At 47.9% G+C, this 21067-nt stretch overlaps 1 protein-coding gene across 1 annotated transcript; it reads left to right on the top strand.

The window, feature by feature from the left end:
* The first annotated feature begins 677 nt into the window (after window positions 1–677).
* Tmem130 (transmembrane protein 130) lies at window positions 678–20267 on the top strand. The gene is made up of 8 exons (XM_051205487.1): window positions 678–859; window positions 7005–7310; window positions 10333–10492; window positions 11590–11756; window positions 13351–13435; window positions 14070–14272; window positions 19414–19526; window positions 19801–20267. The coding sequence occupies exons 1-8, from the start codon at window positions 769–771 to the stop codon at window positions 19948–19950; spliced, it is 1275 nt and encodes a 424-aa protein (XP_051061444.1). The 5' UTR covers window positions 678–768; the 3' UTR covers window positions 19951–20267.
* Window positions 20268–21067: the final 800 nt, after the last annotated feature.

The following is a 21067-nucleotide window of genomic DNA, read 5'->3' as shown; positions in this document are numbered from 1 at the left end:
AAAAACAACCCTTCCCCCCCCAAAAAAAACCCCACAATTTCATTTATTTATTTAGAGACAGGGTTTCCCGGAACTTGCTTTGTATCAGCCTGGCCTCGAACTCACGGGCTCACAGAGATCTGCCTCCCTCTGTCTTGAGTGCTGGGATTAAAAAAACGTGCACCACCACTGGGCTAAGTGTGTACATTTTTCCTTAAGGCTATCCCCTAGGAACTGTTGCTAGTTCAAGTGGAGACATTCTGTAAGTACAAAAATGTATACAAAGTAGTGGAAATTTAGGGCAGTAAGAGGGATTAAGGGCTAGGGAGGGGGATTGGTGGATCGTTTGCTGTGCAAGCTTGAGGATCTGAGTTCGGATCACCAGCACGCATGTAAAAGTCAGGCGTGGTGAGCATCTGTAGCCCCAGAGCTGGGAAGAATGGAGTAGGCAGATTCCAAGGGCTGCTTGATAGTCTGTCTAACCAGCTTGGTGAGCTAAAGGTTCAGTAAAGAGATCCTGTCTTGGGCTGGAAAGATGGCTCTGAACCCTACTGAAGCACGATGCGGGGAAGAGAGCATGCGCACCTAGTGAAGTAAGGATGGTCCTCTGTGATCCCTTGAGGGGAGGGACTCTGGGGCTCCGGGGAGGGCTGTGTGGGCGGAGGTGTATGCAGGCGGGGACAGGCAAGCGCTGCGTCTCCACGCACAGCCATTCGGAGCCGCCACTGCGGAGCTCCAGCCCTGTTCCCTGCGCATCCGCCCGGAGTCCCTCAGCATCCACGCTGCGCCATGGCCAAGGCCACCGATGTCTGGTCCGACCTCGGCCTCGTCTTCTGGCTCGCCTGCCTCCTGCCTTTGGGTCCAGCGAGGGTGGCTGCAGGTAAGCCAGATCCTGCCTGGATCTGTCCAGTGCTATCCGGAACCTGAGCTACCGAGATGACTCGGTGTGCCCTACCCCTGCTGGACACCCCTCTGCCCAGAAGTCACCCAGCACTAGGGGTGTCTCCCTGCTCCCCTTCGATGCCTGCCTCCAGCACTCTGCCCTGGGGAAGCACATCCATACCGATGATTGGGACTGATACTAGGGGAAGGACAAGGAGCATGGAAGCAAGAAGGGAACCCCGGGTGGGCTGGGAGAGGTCATCGCGCCTCAGCCACCCCCAGGGAGAACCGCCCCCTTTGTCTGCATGGGGCAGTGCTTTTGCTTTAAGATGTCGCCTTTTTCTAGAGGTTTCCACCGATGATTACATTGGCTTAGGGGCCGCGCAGGTACTAGTCTGCAGCCGAGGAGGCCAGTCTGCCATTTCCTCCCTGGGAATGATTTTTTTTTAAATGGGACTTTCAGTCGACAGATTCTTCCCCAGGCTCACCAGGACCCATCTCTCCGCGATGAAAAGACCAACATCAATCAACCTTCCCACCCCATTTTAGGAGTAACAAACAACCCAGATTCGAGAATTGTCAGAGATCGGGGGAGGGGGGGCGTTGTGAGCAGCTGGGGGGGGGGAACCTCACATCATTCTTCACAGCACATCCGCCCATTAAAAGAGAGGTGGGGGAAGAGGGAGAACGGCAGAGCCATGAAGTAAATTAAAAATAAAAAACAACCTGTGTTTTTTTGCATGCATCAGAGGATTTTGTGGGAATTTTGCATGTATAAAATCACCTGCACCCTCCTCCACTCCTGGAAATTCAACATACAATTCATGTAGAAATGGACACCCTGATTTATTGGGTTATATGTGTCTAAAAGTTATGTGATTTACAAGAAATATACAACTAAATATCTGCCTGTCCATCCGTCTGTCATCCATCCATCCATCCATTCCCCCATCCACCCATCCACCCATCCACCCATCCACCCATCCACCCATCCACCCATCCACCCATCCATCCATCTCAAGGCAGGATTTCTCTGTATAGCCCTGGCTGTCCTGGAAGTCACTCTGTACCCAGCCTGACCTCAAATTCAGAGATCTTCCTACCATAGGCTTCCCAGTGCTGGGATTAAGGCATGTGCCATCATATCAGGTAATATTTATTTTGAGATGAGGTTTTCATTAATTGCCCAGGCTGGCCTCTAACTTGCACCCCCTTACCCAGTGCTGGAGTAGTAAGTATGAGTCACCACTCTAGTCTCTCTCTCTCTCTTATACACACACACACACACACACACACACTCTCTCTCTCTCTCTCTCTCTCTCTCTCTCTCTCTCTCTTACACTAAAAAACATTTTTCCAGTTGGATCTTATGTAGCCCAGGCTGGCCTAGAACTCCTGACTTCACCTCCCAGCACTTGGGAGGCAGAGGCAGGTTGATTTTTGGGTTATTTAGATTGTCACAGGTATGTTTGACAAGTATTTTTGGCCTACATATGTTATGGGAAAAGGCCACAGTAGTCATTTTCTAGTATGTTCCAGGCCTCACATGTATCATGGGAAAACACTGAAGCCCTGGAAAGCTGGTAGGGAACTGGGGCCATCATGCTCTTGAGGAAGTTGCCCCTTCCTTCTGTCTTGGCACTTTCATTCCTATGTCGCTTGCGTGAACTTGGGGGTACCCCCAAATCCTTGCCTTGCTGGCTGGCTGTTCTCTGTATTCCCAGGTTCCATATTCACCAAAGCTCCCAAACCTGAAAGATGAATTTGAATGAGCAGGGTCACATGGGGTGCACTGAGCCTGGTTCCTCCAGCCACACTTAGCAAAAGCCTTCACTGTCCACCTCAGCCTGGATACCCTGAACTCTTCTCAAAAGCCCAGAGGAAGAAGGAGATTGCCTTGACCCAATGAAAGGAGTCCAGGGTCTCATGTGGCCTGGGAGGCTGGTCTCAAACTGATACAGCCAAAGATAACCTTGAACTTCTACTTCTAATATTCCTGCTTCCACCCCCAGAGCTTTGGGGCTTACAGGTGTGTGCCCCCACACTCAGTATGATGAGGTACCGGGGACAGATCTGAGGCATCATGGATGTTAGGTGGTTACTTTATTAACTGAGTCCCGGCTTCTAGTTTTTTGTTGTTTCTGTTTTGGGTGTTTTCATTGTTGCTGGTATTTTGTTCTGTTTTGAGGCAGGATCTCATTATGTAGCCCCAAATGGCCTGGAATTCATTTATGTAGACCAAGCCAGCCTTGAACTCACAGAGATCTGCATCCCTCTGCCTCTCAAGTGCAATGGAGACATGCTGCACCACCATGCCTGGTGCAGCTTCTGTTTTTAATCTTTTTAATTTTTAAATTTATTTTTATTTATGTGTGTGCACATTTATCAGCGTGAGTGTATGCACACATGTGTTTGAGTGCCCGTAGAGGACTAGAAGAGGGCATAGGATCCTCAGGTTCTGGATGCTGTTGTGAGCTGTCTGTAGTAGATGATGGGAACTTAATTCAGGTCCTATGCAAGAACAGCAAGGGCTCTTAACCACTGACCCATCTCTCTAGCCCAGCTTCCGGTTTTGAAAAGACCATTGTGGTCTCCTCCAGGCCGAGCTAGTGGGAGTGCCTATGAGCTGGGCAACCATTTGCAACAACGTCAGTGGGTCCTCCTTCTTCCCTGCTCCAGCCAGCTGCCCCCTGATTCCATTTCCATGGCAACCTATCTGCGTCAGCCCGATCTCACTGCAGATGCAGGATGGCAATTAACATGCAGCTCAGTGTCCCTGCCACCTCAGAGCCTCGTTCTGGTCCTTGTTCCTCCACTTGAGTGGGAGGAAGGAGGGGCTGGGTGGTGAAGGGGGTGGGGGGAGACAGATAAGAGCCCTTGAGGAAAGGGATATGCTGCCTGCTGACTAGAGGGAGGGCAAATAGCCCCGGGGGGATAGCAAATGTAGCTCTTTTTCTTTTGTATTATGTACTTGCCTAGGTGGTATGATAAAACAGCTGGAGATGTGGCTGTATAGATGCCTCAGAGGGTAAAAGCACTTGCTGCTAACGTTGAAGACTTGAATTTGATTCCTGGAACCCATATATCAGATGGAGAAAACTGACCCCTGCTACATGCCATTGTGCATACATGTGCACACATATGTTTGCCCTCCAAAGATGAATAAATAAGTGTTCAAAAACAGAGGCCATCATATCAGGGACCTTTTAGCAGCAGGAGCCATGGCAGCCAGTCTCACTGCATATACTGTCAGGTAGCTCTCTGTGAGTTTGAAGCCAGACTGGTCTACATAGAGAATGCCAGGACAGCCAGGACTCCATACAGAGCCTCAAAACTAAACTAAATTCCACCATGTTGACCATATTAGCCCTCAAACCCATGGTATCTTGGATAGAAGTCATGGCCCATGCCTTTAGCATCTTGACTCAAACAGCTTTATAACTCAACAAATGGATTTGAAGAAAAGGGATTCATAATAGGAACATGGGGGCAGAGCAACAGAAAAGACTGAAGCCAAAGTCCCCAGTTGGGACTGGGAACACTGTGAGTGGCGCATTGGCAGATGGACTCCTCTCCTGGTTCTGCTGAAGACTCTGGCAGGTATCCTGTGAACTCACTCTGAGGAGGAACACTGTCTGTGCTAGGTAACCCCAGCACCTGTGAGAGTGGGACACACCGAGGGGCTCAGTCAGTCACCCCCAGGGGCCACATCTTCCTTTACAGCTAATCACATGACTCAGAAGTACACTGAACGTGTGTGTGTGTGTGTGTGTGTGTGTGTGTGTGTGTGTGTGTGTGCGCGCGCGCGCGCGCCTGTGCATGGGTATACACATGGTGCATGTGCATTCATGTGCATGCTCCTGTATGTGGAGGGGAGAGGTGACCTAGGACGTCTTCTTCAGCTTCTGCCCACCTGTGGCACTGCCTCATACTGGCCACTAAGAGCATCTGGTTGTGATCAAACACTTGACTTTTTTGCTAATGTGACTTTGAGGCCCAATTCTTTCTTTTAAATAAATTCAAACAATCACAGTAGACTCTGGAGCCCGCTGACTCCATTAGATTGACTGGCTCACAAGCCCCAGAGATCCTCCTGTCCCTGTCACCCCAGTCCAGAGACAGGTGTACCTCATCATGCCTGGCTCTTTTACATGGGTCTGGGGGATTGAACCCAGGTCTTCAGGCCTATGCAGCAAGTACTCTTATCCACAGAGCCATGTCTCCAGCTCCTTACTACATGGTAGGCCTTTTGCTTGTAAAATACAGAAGCAGATGATCTTTGTCCTCAAGAAATTCAAAGTATACTGGGAGAGGCAAAGCGACAGTAGTGTGCCCAACCTGTCAGGAGAGCACTGAGGGGTCAAGGCACAGGAGAGCTTCCTAAAACTTACTATGGGACAGAAGGTAGGACAGACATTCTTTTTATTTCTAGGTTTGATTTCTTTTCAGTGGAGTGTTTGCATACCCAGGGATCAAACTCAGGTCATCAGGCTTGGCAGTGAGTGCCATTGCCCTCTGGTCCAGCATATACAAAAGCCCTAAAGTCAGAAGGACCAAAGCATCCTGGGAACTGGAAATGTTTTATGTTTTCCACAAGGTCTTACTATTTAGCCCTGGCTGGCCTAGAATTAACTATGTAGACCAGGCTGGCCTTGAACTCACAAAGATCTACTTGCTTCAGCCTCCTGAGTACTGGGATCAAAGTTGTGCGCCACTGGGGGCCTCCTGGAACTGAAAGAATTAATTAAAGTGGCTCATTGCCAGGTGGAAGTTTTCTAGATGTTAATCTACACCCCAAAAGGAAATCCCACGATTCATTAGATCCAATGCTAAAAGCAAGGAGAGGTAGGACATAGATCTGGGCCAGGAGCAGAAATCCAGATGACCACATGTGGGATCCCTGGAAATGGAGCAGAGTAGATGAGTGGCTGGTGTTTGGGACAGCTGGCTTTATTTTTTTAAGCAGACTTTTCTAAAGCACAGGCTGGCTACAAATTCACTATGTAGCTGAGGATGGCCTTGAACTTTTGGACCTCCTGTTTCCACCTCCAGAGTACTAGGGTTATTGGTGTTTGTCACCGTCATTCATGGAATGGGAGGGATGGAACCAGAGCTTCATTCACTGGCTCCCCCCTCCCCCAACAAGAAGTGAAAAGAGCAAAACTTGAGAGGGACTCAACCACCCATGGCAAATAGAGCCTTGAGCTAAAAGAGATACTTTGTGTGCCTGCAGTAGATTGAAGTAGATTGACCAACCGCTACATTGTTGTTAAACACTGGGGGTGTGGGTGCAGTGACTGAGAAACAGAATGCTTAGTTTAAGTATATGTAAGCAGTCACAATAGGTTAATTTACACTTAGTTTCATGTGGTTACAGTGCAGACACCACTTGCCTTATCGCCTAGGAAGGCTTGAGCCTCCAACAGGGACTTTGGCTGGGAGAGTCTTGGGTAAAATGAGTAGAGTCAAGCTGGGTGTGGTGGCATGTCCTTGTAATAGGAGCACTCTAGAGGGGGAGGCAGGAAGATTGCCACAAATTTAGGACCAGTCTGGATTATGTAGGCCTGCCTCTGCCTCCTGAATGATGGGATTAAAGTCCTGCACCACCACTGCCCAGCTCTGTTCTGTTTCTTTAGCTGGAGTCTCACTATATAGCCCAAACTGGTGTTGAACACAGATATTGTGTATCTCTGGGTGGACTCAAACTTTCATTCCTCTTGCCTCAGCCTCCCTAGTGCTGGGATTACTGACATATCCACCAATCTTAGTTCCTCCTATTGTGCCTGGTTTAAAGTTCACCGCAATTGTATGTATGAATGAGTGAGTAGATGAAGAAACAAGGAGAAAACACAGGGAATATTGGGTCTGGTGCTGTCTTTGATTTGATTTCAGACATCAAGTGTGGGTCTTAGTAAGGATCCCCTGTAAATAAATAGGGACATTCTGTGGTGCTACCTTTATTGGGAGGGGCACAGAGGAAGACTTGGGGGGGGGTGGCTTTTTTCATTGACCTGGGAATCAAACTCATATCATCAGTGTGATGAACCACCTCACTGGCTCCACTGTTATAGTTCATGATTGGAATGGCAGCTGAAGGGGCTCCTCATTGCCTTCCTGAAACCTGGCCTGCATCTGTCTCCTAGGTCTCTATAATCTTAGTCTTACTACTGATGGTCCTGCAACCATTGGCACAGAAGTGACCATCTCAGCCAGCCTAGTGGTCAAGGACAATGGCAGCCTGTCTCTGCCTGTGGACACCCACCTCTACCGTTTTCACTGGATCCACACACCGATGGTACTCACTGCCAAGACTGAGAAGAATCTAACCTCAACCATCCACGTGGTGGGCAATGTGCCTGGGGACTTCCCAGTCACTGTCTGGGTCACTGCTGTCGACTGCTGGATGTGCAAGCCGTTAGCCAGGAGTGCCCTGGTCCTCCCCATCAAAGGTGAGGATCTCTGAGGGCCTTTCTTTCATGGTGTACAAGTGCTTCACCACTGTGACCACCAGGCCTGCTTTCAAGTCTTGTGCACGTGTGTTTACATGTATATGTTCGTGTGTGTGTGCGCGCATGTGTGTGAGAGAGAACATCTCTGGCATTGTTCTTCACATTGCATCCATATACCCCCTTTTTTGAGGCAGGATCTCTCATCACAAATTAGAAAGGCTGTCAACACTGGGATTATGTAGTTGGCATTTTCTTTGGGTTGGTAACTAGTTCCCAAATAAAGACACTTATTATTAATTATGAATGCTTAGCCTTGCTTAGGCTTCTCCCATTAGTGCTTTTAACTTAATTTAACCTGTTTCCATTTGTTTACATTTTGCCTTGGGGCTTTTTACCTTTCATTCTGTATGTCCTATTTTCCTGCTTCCTCCATGTCTGGCTGGTTGGCCCCTGGTGTCTCCGTGTGTTGTCTCCTTTTCTTTCTAGAGCCTAAATTCCCCCTCCTCCTACTCTCCCTGCCTGGAAGTCTCACCTATTCCATCTTCCTCTATACTTGCTCTTCAACTTTTTATTAGACCAGTCAGATGCCTAGGCGGGCAGGGTAAAACAGCAGCATATTTTTAAATGATTAAGCAAATGCAACACATCTTTACATAGTTAAGCAAATATTCTGCAACAGGATTACAAACATAATCCACCATCATGCCCAGCTTTTTTTTTTTTTTTTTTTTTTTGAAAAAAAAATGTGGGTTTGGGGGATCAAATTTAGGTTTTCAAGCTTTCAAAGCAAGCACTTAGTTGACTGAGCTGTCTCCCCTGCTACCACACTCTTGGTGCACAGAAAAATATCCAGCCTTGATAACTGGCACTAGTCAAACCAATGCAAATTATAAGCAAAGATTCTTTCTTGGTTGTTCATTAAATTAAAAAGAATCAGAAAACAGTGCCAGCCTAAGGACCTACTCAATGGGAAGAGAGAATCCACTCTTGCAAGTTACCCTCAGACCATGATATCCATATCATGGCACAGGCGTGCACACACACACACACACACACACACACAGACACACACACACACACTGAGTAAATAGATAAATAAATGAAATTAAAACACCTTTAATCCAAGCACTCAGGAAGCAGAGGCAAGTGGATCCCTGTGAGTTGGAGGCTAGCTTGATCTATAAAGTGAGTTCCAGGGCAGCCAGCACTGTTACAAAGAGAAACCCTGTCTCGAAAAAAATAAAAAGTCAAAATTAAAAAACAAGAAAGAAATAAAAAGAAAAGGGACTGGAGAGTTGGCTCAATGATTAAGGGTGTTTGTTGCTCTTGAAGACAACTCTGATTCAATTTCCAGCCCCGATATGGCAGCTCACAAATGTCTGTAACTCTAGCCCAACATGCTCCAATGCCCTTTCCTGACCTCCTAAAGCACTAGGCACATACACTCATACACACAAAATGATTTAAAAATAAAATAATCACAGACTAGGGAAATGGCTGGGCAGTTTAGAGGACTGGCTGCTCTGGCAGAGGTCAGAGTTCTGCTCCCAGCACCCATCTGGGGCTCACAGTCAGAAATGAATTTGCCTTCAGGAAATGAGCCTTCATTTAGGCAATGCTTTGTGTACAAGATAATGATAATAGAAATAGAAAAAGATTTAAACAAATGAAACCCACAACCCTTAGGGGACTGGCTGAAGACACTGAAGTAATTTATGTGCCTTTTTTCCCTCCGGGAGTTGGGGGAGGGAAAAAGTTTACTGGAGATCTCAAGCTGGTTTTGAACTCAAGAAGATCCTCCTGCCTCAGCCTCCCAAGTGCTAAGACTACAGGCATGTGCTGTGACACACAACTAACACATGTAAGTATTTTAAACATTTATTTACTTACATTTATTTATTTAGTGAGAGCGCACAGGTATGTGGGTACCTGTGCCATGATGTCCATGTGAAGTCAGAGGACAACTTATAGGAGTTGACTTTTTCCTTTCTACTCTGGGACCTGGGGATTGAACTCAGACCTTAGACTTGATGGTAGGTGCCTTTACTTATTGAGATGGCATAGCCCCAACTTGTGTAATTATTAATCATGACCTTTTTAGTGAGTCTATAATGTCCTGAGTGGAAATGCCCATGTTTGTAAAATTATATAGAAAGTAATACAAGCATAGAATTATGTAACCAAGCCCATAAACTCTGCTAATATAAATGCACACAGTTGCCACAGAGGTCAGAAGAGGGCACCAGATACCCCAACGTTCCAGCTACAGATACCCCATGAATCCATTGCAGATGATGGGATCTGCACTCTGATCTTCATGACAGAGCACCAAGTGCTCTTATCCACTGAGCCATTTCTCCAGCTCTGTCCCTCACTGTTTTTGGCATTGGGGATGGAACTCAGAGCCTCCTGTGTGTTAGGCAATTGCCTCACTTCTGAGCCACATCTCCAGTCCCTTCTATATCCTTTAAATCATCTCCAGATGCCTTAGAGTGTCTGATACAATGTAAACTCAATGTAAATGGCTGTTATGCTGTATTTCCTAGAGGATATTAACAACAGCAAAAATAGTCTACATGTGTTTAGTTCTGATGTAAATTTGTTTTGAGACAGGGTCTCATGTAGCCCAGGCTGACCTCCAATTCACTGTGTAGCCAAGGATGGCTTTGAACTCTTGATCCTCCTGCCCCAGCCTCTCAGGTACTGAAATTGCAAGCGTGGGCACCATGCTCTGCTGTAGCCCATGCCTTTCTTCCTGGTGGGTGTCCCCTTTGCCAGGAAGAGTGGAGTCACACTGCAGGGGAGGTGTGGGCAGGGACACAGGTTGAGCATCTAACATGTGCTGTGGGTCGCCCCCAGCAGGGGGTGACTGGGATGTCTCTGTGTTGAAGAACCTATGGGGTCCCCAACACTACACCTAATTCTGACCAGCAGGAGGAGTCTGAGCCAGGGAGTGGCTGCCTTGCTCAGGCTCTCCTTGCCTTGTGCCTCTGTGGGCTCATTCTCCCTTTGTCTTTCTCAGAGTCCCTTGTGGGAAACCTAGTCATCACCCAAAACTCTTCCGTGTCTTGGCCAAACTCCTACATCACCAAGAGAAGCCTTAGATTCTCCTTTCTCCTCCATGACCCAAGCGACTTCTTCAAGTCTGCTTCCTTCTTCTACAGATGGGACTTCGGAGATGGGTATGCGTCCTCCTCCCCCCAAGTTCTCACTATGTAACCTTGATTGCCCTGGAACTCATTATACAGACCAGGGTAGTCTCAAATGCAGAGATACACCTGCTTCTGCCTCTTTGGGATTAAAAGTGTGGGCTATCATGACCAGCTATTTGCTTAAAAAAAAAAAAAAAATCCTATCAGGTGGTGGTGGCACATATCTTCAGTCCCAGCACTCAGGAGGCAGAGGCAGAGGCAAAGGCAGGTGGATCCCTGTAAGTTCGAGGCCAGCATGGTCTACAAAGAGAGTTCCAGGACAGCCAGAGCTATGCAGAAATATTTTCCTTTTTCTGTTTGTCTCTGTGTGTGAAGTTCAGAGAAGGATAGCTTGTGGGAGTTAGTTTTCTTTTCCTACCACATGAATCCTGGGGAGCCAATCAAACTCAGGCCATTAGACTTGGTAGCGAGCACCTTTGCCCACTGAGCCATATTTGTAGTTGTAATTGTTCTTGGATTTTTTTTTAAAGGTTTGTTTTTATTTTTCTTACTCATGTGAATGTGTGTTCACGTCTGTGCCTGGACATGAGTGCCAGGTGCTCATGGAGGCCACAGGAGGGTGACAGATCCTGCAGGGTTGGAGTTATAGGTGGCTATGAGCTGTCCAACAAGGATTCCTGGAACCAACTGAACTCAGGTCTTTTGCAAATGCGTGGTCTTAACCACTGAGAAATGTTTTCAGCCCTAAGAAAGAATGAGAGCCTGGTATGGTGGCACAGGCTTTAATTCCAGCACTCAGGAGGTATGGGCAGGAGGATCAGGACATGAAGGCCAGCCTGGGCTACAGAGCAAGTCCAAGGCTAGCCTTGGCTCATATGACTCCACTCCAAAAGACAAAAACAAACAGAAATGTAGAAAGCTAGAGCCAACAAATTCAAATTTAAAAGCTATGGGTTTTTGTGTGCTTTGATTTTTGAGACAAAGCTTGTCTGTGTAGCCCAGGCTGGCCTTGAGTTTAAGATTCCACCTTAGCTACAGGTGTTCCCATTATGCTTTGCTGGATTCTCTTCTGAATTCCTGGAAGGGGAAAAATCATGTCCAAGTCCCTTCTCCTTGTCATTATATAGGACCTTGCTGATAACTGACAACCCTGTGGCCTATTACAACTATTCAAGTGTTGGAACCTTCGCGATGAACGTCAGGGTGGTGGCAGAATGGGAGCAGACAAAGCCGGGTGCCACAAAGGGCATTGTGCAGAAGAGTGGCGACTTCTCAGCTTCCTTAAGGCTTCGGGGTAGGTTCCCATCCAGATTGGCTGTACCCAACGAGCCCAGACAACACTCCTTCCACATGCACACGATTCCGGGCCAACATCTTGGAGCCATCTCCTCTGTTAATGTCTGCTTGAGAGGGTCCACCCAAGGCCACAGACAGAGTCACACAGCCACTCTGTAGCAGAGCTGGCATTTGAGCTCAGACCATCCTGCCCCAGAGCCTGAGCTTGACCAGACACCTACTGCACAGGAGCTGGTCCTCGATGCTCCTTGCTCTCTGGTGGTTATGGTTTCAGATCAAAGCTGGCTGTGAAGGGTGGCAAACCTCAGTTTTCAGAGATCTCTTTGTGTGTATATGTGGGGGTGAGGGTTTGTGCATGATGTACATGTGCACCTGAGTCCGTGTGTGTGTGTGTGTGTGTGTGTGTGTGTGTGTGTGTGTGTGTGTGTGCACGCATGTGCATTTGCATGGGGAGGTCAGTGGAAAACCTTGAGTTTTCAGATGTCAATTCACCTTTTTAAGATTAGTCGTTTTTTGACAGTGTGGTTCTGGCTGGCCTGGAACTCACAGAGATCAGTCAGCCTATCTTTTCCTCCAAGTGTTAGGATAAAAGGAGTGAGCCACCATGCCTGGCTCAACAACCTTCTTTTGATACACTGGCCTGGAGCTTACCTAGTACATTAGACTGGCTAGCCAGTGACTCCATATGTCCACTGCCCCAGCTCTGGGCTTTCAAGCAGGTGTCACTGGACCCAACATTTTTTTTTTCAGGTGCTGAGGGTGGTATTCAGTTTTACACTTTACTGACTGTTCTGTTTTGGTCTCTGTTGCTGTGATGAAACACTCTGACATGCCAGGTGATGGTTGCACATGCCTTTACTCTCAGCACTTGGGAGGCAGAGGCAGTGGATCTTTGAGCTCAAGGTCAGCCTGCTCTCCAGAGTGAGTTCTGGGATAGCCAGGGCCACACAGACAAACCCTGTCTCAAAAACAAACAAAAGAAACAACAACAACCCTCTCTCCCATTCTGACTAAAAGCAACTCAGGGGAGGAAAAGGTTTATTTGGATTATACTCCAGGTCATAGTCCATCACTGAGGGAAGTCAGGGCAAGAACTCAAGGCAGGAGCCTGAAGGCGCACCTGCTTGCCATTCCACAAAATATTACCCCCAAGGGAACTTATGTCAAGGAAGTACGGCAGAGACTGTGGAGGACTGCTGCATGGCAGCTCATGCTCCGCTAGCTTTCTTAAACAGCCCAGGACCACCTGCCTAGAGAATGGTGCTGCCCACTGTGGACACAGAGATATCCACAGGCAAGTCTGACCTGGACCATCCCTCAATTGAGACTCCTTTCTCAGATGACTCTAGGCTGTGTTAGGTTGACAAAGTTAACTAACGAGGACATCAGTGAACTGTCTCTCCAGCCCTTGGAATTTCCTTGCCTCTGACAATGGCTGGTGCTTTTCTTCTGGCTTAGTCAATGGCTTAGTAACAGTGGGTAAGAGAGTGGGTGAGAAACAAGGACATAGAGGTGGCCTTGCAACCTAAAGGGCTGTGCAGCATGCGCTAATCATTAGCCACCGGGTCTGATGGGTTGCTCCTTCCTTACAGAGGCCCTTCAAGGCATCCAGATTTCAGGGCCTACCCTACTGCAGACATTCCAAAAGTTGACAATGACCTTAAACTTCCTTGGAAGGTGAGTAAACCCCTGGAGTGCTATGGGTGTTCTGTGGCCTCTTTACACTGCCAGTGACTCGATAGATCATGCTCTGTCCCTTGAATAGCTTGGGTTTCGTGGGAGGATGTTACTGCTCTGTCCCGTGGCTATGAACTGGAGAAGAACTGTGAGCTCTTTTGTATTTTTGAGTTCTTGCAACCGGAATGTTTGATGTTGAGATGCATTAGTTAATTTTTTTTTCCTTGCTGTGACAAAATACCCAGTGAAAGCAACCTCAGGAAAGAAGGGTTTGTTTGAGCTCACATCATGGAGGTGGGGTGAGGGCATAGCAGAGGGATCTTTGGGCAACTGGTCATATGACATCCACAGTCAGGAAGCAGAGAGTGACGAATGTCAGTGCTCAGCCTGCTTTCCCCTTTTTATTTATTCAGGGCTGTAACCCATTGAATGGTGCCACCAAATATTACCACCTTAATTAACTTAACCTAGAAGCCCTGTCACAGACATGCCCAGAGGTTTGGCTCCATGGTGATTCTAAGTCCTATTAAAGATGAACCATCACATGGACCAGGGCAGCCTGGTATCCTGTTGGCCTTGGTCAGGCTCCTGTTCCTTAAGTCACTTCTGAAAACGTGTATCTGCTGTTCTGTAGCCCTCCTCTGCAGGTGTGCTGGGGCCTCAAGCCACAATGTCTCCCAGTGGAGGACAGAGAGTGCCACCCTGTGTTGGTGACCAGCACATCTTTTAACGTGACCCACGTCTTCCAGGACCCTGGGGACTATTGCTTCATCTTCCGTGCTGAGAATGCCATCAGCAGAGCTCACCAGTACCACAGGATTCAGGTGTGGCCCTCCAGTAAGTGACACCTTGCCTTCTGCTGCATCAAAACCCTGCCACCACCTCTGGTGACCAGCCGATCACTTGGTGGCTGAACCTACCCAGGTCATCAAGAATTGACTCTACCAGCACTAAGGTCATGAGTAGTTCCCTTGGGTAAAGAAACAGCCCACATTTCAATGACCAAATGCTAAAACCACCACCCCACCCCCACACTCTGCCAACATCATCATTTCCAGACTCCACTGACAATCAATACTACCAATCTCAGCACCAATTCAAACTCCACCATTATCCTGAACACCTTGCCAACTTTAGTACCAATAACAAAGTCCACCAATACCATCAATCACACTCTACCACCTCAGTCCTGCCACCAACTCTACCAACACCATCTCTAGCACTCTGCCAACTTCTGCACCAACACCAGGATCATCCTCAACACTACCAATGTCTAGGCACCACTGACAAACTCTACCAATGCCATCACACTCTACTGGCCTCTAAGCCACCACCAAACTCCGTCAATACCTCCAACAACTCTCTACCAACACCAGTGCCACCACCAAATTCCATCATACTATCCCTAACATTCTACCAACTTCATCATCCCCACTAAATATTATTTACCAAATCTATGCACCCCAGCATCATCACCACCACCAAATTCTGCCAACCTAGTAACATAGCCCCCATCAACTCCACCAACATCTCCATGAGCATCAACATTATTAAACAGTAACAATGAAGTCAGCTCCCACGTGCTCACTGCCATCATCGTTACTGCCCCCTCTATTCTCTGGTCTCTTCCTGAACCCCAAGAACTCTACCCCAATCCAGACCCCGGATGACCTCATGGGTCTCACTGGGTCCCTTGGGCTCTGCTGGCTCCAACATGCTCTGGTGAGTGTCCAGAACCCCATGAATTCCGTAGAGAAGACACGAGTCCAGGGTTGGGGAGGTGGCTCAGTGGGTAAAATGCTTGCTGTGCAAGCACAAGGACCTGAGTCCTGGTCCCCAGGACCCATTAAAGCAGGATGCAGCAACCTGTGTCTGTAACCCCAGTACTAGGGGCAGGGATACAGAGACAGGAGAGTTCCCAGAACTCCCTGGCAAGCCACTCTAGCCAAATTGGTGAGCTCTGAGTTCAGTTAAGAGACCCTGTCTTAAAAAAAAAAAAAGTAAGGTAGAAGCTGGGTGTGATGGTGCATACCTACGATTTTAGTGTTTGGGATGCAGAAGCGGGCAGAGCTTTGTGAGTTCAAAGCTAGCCTAGTTTATATAGAAATTCTAGGCCAGCCAGGGCTACCAAATGGGACCCTGCCTCAAACAAACAACCCAAAATAAAAATGGGCCCACAAGATGGCTCAGTGGGTAAAGGTGCTTGGCATTAGGCCTGACAGTCTGAGTTCTAGCCCCAGGAGGGCCATGGTAGATGGAGTAAACTACCTCTACAAAGTTGTCCTCTGACCTACACACACACATAAATAAATAATAAATAAGTACAAATTCAAGAAATAAATCCAACAAAGCAAACAGAAACTCTAAAAAACAAGGTAGAGTGTACAGAGTGGTAGGGGAAGGTACATGATGCCAACCTCTGGCCTCCAAAGGGAAGTGTACCTGCACGCGCACTCATACATACCACCTTTCCTTGGGAAGCAGCCTCATGACCCTGAAGGGAGAGTGACCGACTGCTGACCCAGTACAATCATACCCCTCGCTTTCTTCATCACTCTCCATGAGCATCACACCGGCATGGGCAGAGCTAGGATTTGAACTCATGACCACCTAACCACAAACGCTGACCTCTTTCTATTCCACCATTCTTTTCCTGGCAAGAGGCTTTGTGGGTGAGGCCAGATTTGCCAGATGGTGGGAAGCTGAGGCAAAGACACGGCACTGCTCAGAAGGGGTCTACATCATTGACAACCAAATTCCTGACTAAACAACTGGCATTGTTTTGAGAGAAAGGATTCTGAGAGTTCATTTCATAGCTGCTTGGCTCCATGAACGTTGGCAAAATATGGTCACTGAGCTGGAGATATGGCTTAGTGGTTAAGAGCATTGACTGCTCTTCCAGAAGACCAGGGTTCCAATCCCAGCACCCACATGGCAGTTTAAAACTGTCTGTAGGTCCATTTTCAGGGGATCTGAAGCCTTCACACCAATGCATATTATATATATATATATATATATATATATATATATATATATATATATCAACAAAAAAGCCACCATGGTCACCAATCACCAGTGGGAGCAGTGACCAAGGAGTTCCTTCACAGTAGACAGGAATTGGAGAAAGGGGCAGCTTACATCATGGAACTGGGCAAAGGAGACACAGGAAGGAGCCAGAGCAAGACAGCCCTCATGTCCTTGGCGATGTAATGTCTCTGTTGCTGTGATAAAATCCTGATCAAAAGCAACTTGGGGAGGAAGAGGTGTATCTGGCTGACAGGTCCAGGGTATAGTCCGTCATTGAGGGAAGTCAAGGCAGGAATTCAAGCAGCTAGTCAGTATCATATCTACACCCAAGAGCAGAGACTTCTTCACTGGTTTTAAAAGAAGATTCATTTATTTTTATATGCATTGGCATTTTGTCTGCATGTATGTCTGTGTGAGGGTACCAGACCCCTTGGAAATAGAATTACAGACAGGTGTGAGTCACCATGTGGGTGTTGGGGATTGAACTTGGGTCTTCTGGAAGAACAGCCAGTGCTCTTAACCACTGAGCCATCTCTCCAGCCCCAGAATTCTTTACTCTTACACAGCTTAACACCACAGACTAAGAAATAGTGCTTTCCTATACTCAGGGTGGATTGTCCTACCTCCTTTAACAATCAAGACAGTTCCCCCACAGACAGGCCATGGGCCAACTTGATCTAGATGACCCCTCAACTGATACTGTCTTTCCAGGTAATTCTAAGTCATGATGGGTTGACAGTTAATCATCATGGGCCTCCAAAGCCCCCCCCCCCATCTCCCAATAATGTGGTCCAGGTATGGCTCTATCAAGAGATTAAGCCATTGATTAGTCTCTAGTGTAGACTTTGAAACCATACAACTTCACTCTTATCTACTTGTCATTGAGTTCAGCCCACAGACCAAGGGTAGAGAATTTAACTGCCCCTAAGAAGATACCACTGATTGAAAAAAAAAAATGAAATAAAAGGAGGACATGACCTCTCCTAAAGTATGGAGATATTTTTTTTTTATCATAGATAGAAGGGAGAAAGCAGCCAGAGAGTAGTGTCCAGGCTGAGCATGGCTGGCAGATTAAACCAGACCATGAGAGGAGAGAGGGGGAGCAAGAGAGGCAGCCAGGGCCAAGAGAGCCAGAGATGAGGCTGAAGGTAGGGACATGGAAGCCCCGCCTCCCAGAGGGAGGGGCTTAGGGTAGGGGGTGCGGTGAGGAGTGTTAAGAGGCGCCACAGGTACTGAGGGATGCTGGGAGAACTGGGAGAAGCCACAGGTATTGAGTGAGACTTGTCCAAAGTTTCTTTGAGCATTAACAACTACCAAGTAGATTATGAATTATATTTTTAAATATTCTCATACTTCCCTTTATTTTTCTTTGTGTGTGTGTGGGGGGAGTGGGGGTGTGGGGTGTGGTTAGAGGCCCAGGTAGATGCCTGAGTTTCATGTTAAGAATCATCCTCTGGGGAGATGGAGAGATGGCTTAGCAGTTAAGAACATTTGTTGCTCTTGGAAAGGACTCAGGTTCTGTTCCCAGCACCCATGTGGTGGCTCACAACCATCCTAACTCCAGTTCCAGGGAATCTAATGCCCTCTTCTGACCTCCACAGACACCAGATACATGTGTACATACAGGCAAAATAATCATACACACACAGAAATAAAAAGAATCATCCTCCAGCCAACGTGACAGCTCAGGGGTTAAAAGTGTATACTGTTCCTGCTGAGAACCGGAGTTAGGTTCCCAGCACCCACATTGGGAAGTTCAGAGCCTCTGTAATTCCAGGTCCAGGGGAATCCAATGCTCTCTTCTGGCTCTATGGGCACTGCACTAACGTGCAGACATACATACACATAATTACATATTAATAAAATATCTAGAAGAACCGTTCTTGATCATTCTTCCATCTTAGTCAATGAGGTGTGGTCTCCCAGTCAAACCCAGAGCTTGCTAATGGCTGGTCTCTGTACCTGTTGACTCTGGTGCTCCTGGCCTCCCATGGCTGGAGCTACAGGTAAGCCACTGTGCCCCCCTGGGATTTATATGGGTTCTGGGGATTTGAACTCTAATCCTCAGACTTGTGCAGCAACATGGTCAACCACTGAGCCATCTCCCTAGCATTTTTAAAAATTAAGTCCTGGATTTTCCTATGGACCTTGTCTAGTTAGAATACATGTACATAGGAGAAGAGTTTCTACCATAGGGTTTGCCTGTGTTCGCCTCCATCATGCTTGCTTTTTTAGAGACAGACTGTTGGGCTCAGTCAGCAAAGTGCTTGCCTTACAAACATGGGCATCAGAGCTCAGTCCCCAGAATCCATTAAAAAGCTGGACATAGTTGGGAAGCAGAGACAGATGGATCCCTGGAGTTGGCCAGCCTGGCCTGCTTGGAGAAGGTCTTGATCCTATTTCAGACAAAAAGCCAAAGGAACCTGAGGAACAACATTTGCAGTTGTCCTGACTTACACACACACACACACACACACACACACACACACCTGTGTACACATATATACCTGCACACACATACAAGACAATATATCTTTAAAAACACTTACGTATTTACTTATTGTGTGTGCTTCTCCCTTTCTTATTTTCTTTCTTTCCTTTTTGTTTTGTTTTGTTTTCCAGAGTTTCTCTGTGTAGCCCCAGCTGTCCTGGAACTCACTCTGTAGACCAGACTGGCCTCAAACTCAGAGATCCACCTGTCTGCCTCCCTGGTGCTGGGACTAAAGGCGTGCGCCACCACTCACTGGCTGTTGTGTGTGCTTGTATATGTGTGCCATGACACACATGTGAAGGCCAGGGGACAACCTTGAGGAGTCAGGTATCTCCTTTTATCATCGTGTTCACACCTGAGATGGAACAAGTCACCAGGCTTGGCAGTACTTGACTTCACCCTCAAACCGGTATTTCAACACCAGCTATACAATCCTCTAATTTTCCTCTCTCCCTCCCAGCCTTCCAGCCATTCGTCTTTGCTTTCCCATGTGCCACACTCATCACTGTGTTGCTGGTCTTCATCATGTACATGACTGTGCGGAACGCTACTCAACAGAAGGACATAGTGGAGGTAGGTGCTCTGTAGGACGGAGGCTAGACCGCTGATCTGGGTTTGGTGCTGAATGGAGTCCTGCTAAACCCTGATGCTTGGGATGATGCACCAAAGAGACATGGGTAGAATTGCCTAGCTAGCTGGTACCCCATCTGACCATCTCCTCTATGCTGAGCTTTCAAGCCCACTGAATGGGGTGGTGGGGGGAGGCCTGTGGGGGGCAGTAATTGGCCCATGGGGATTTTATTCACCATAAGTGGCTGACTTTGACTTTCTCTCTTTGTCTGATAAGAGCCCGGAGGTCACTGGGCTCAAGTGCTGCTGTCAGTTATGCTGTGGCTCCCTCTTTCTGGACTCACCATCCGAGTACCTGGAAATCGTCCGGGAGAACCACGGGCTGCTGCCGCCCCTCTACAAACCTGTGAAAACTTACAACGTGTGAACTCCCCAGCTTGCACCTGTCTGTGTTCACTGGTCACCCGTTGGGAGCTATGGGCAGGGTGACATATGCTACTGAGCAGGAGGGGTTTACACAGGTGTGGCCTTGCCCAGACTGGCCACTGATCTGTACAGTCCAGCTGCTGTCATATGTCTTTGTGTCCCTCTCCCAGCTGTCATCACTCATCTGTGCACTCTAGTCACTGCCGTAGCCTTCCCCCGTCACCCTCCCACCCTCTCCTGAGCAGGATTCTGATATTTGGTGTATTCTGTTAAGACTCTCCCACATGGACCTGGCTGCCTCTCCCTGTTGCTTTCCTGTAACCACGACTGTTGCTCACCGGGGACTCATGAGGCCTTTGGCAATGCGGCTGTGCCCAAACCCGGGAGAACTAGGAAGGAGGCCACAGATCATTGAAGCTGTGTAGGGAAAGGTAGCACACACTCAGATGGGCACACTTCCAATAAGGAGGGCCACACAGAGGAGTGACAGTACATCATCTGATGGGTATCTACAAGGCTCTCTGCTGGGATGGACCTGAACTGAAACTCACATGCAGTGCCTGAGCCTGGCCCTTTGCCCTTTGTTACTGCAGTTCCATCACCAGGCAATTCTGTCCCCTGCCTGCTTGCTAGAAGCTGGGTGGTGGTGGGGGCTGGCAGAATAAACACCAATGACTGTAGAATGTTCTCTAAATTACCCTCTTTCAAAGAAACCCTTAAGATCAGTGTCCACTGAGAACAAGAGTTGGAGCAAGAAGGAAGGTTGGGCCAGTGAGGACTCAGCACCTCTCCCTCCCTTCCTCCCTCCCTCCCTCCCTCCCTCCCTCCCTCCCTCCCTCCCTCCCTCTCTTCTCCCCCCCTTCTCTCTGTCTCTGTGTATGTGTGTATGTGTGTGTGTGTGTGTGTGTGTGTGTGTGACACCTTACCCACAGTTGCTCCCAAGATAGTAGAAGGAAGAATCAGGAGGCAAAAGATACCTTGAAAGCTTTTAAGTAGAAACCTGGTGTGGTGGCACACACCTTTGACCCCAGTACTGGGGAGGCAGAGGCAGAAGGATCTCTGAGCAGAGTTCGAGGTCAGCCTGGTATAGTGAGTTCCAGGACATCCAGAGCCACATA

Source organism: Phodopus roborovskii, unplaced genomic scaffold (assembly GCF_943737965.1).
Source record: "Phodopus roborovskii unplaced genomic scaffold, PHOROB, whole genome shotgun sequence".
Lineage (NCBI taxonomy): Eukaryota > Metazoa > Chordata > Mammalia > Rodentia > Cricetidae > Phodopus > Phodopus roborovskii.
The sequence above is the reverse complement of the archived record's forward strand: the minus strand, read 5'-3'. Positions and strand labels throughout refer to the sequence as shown.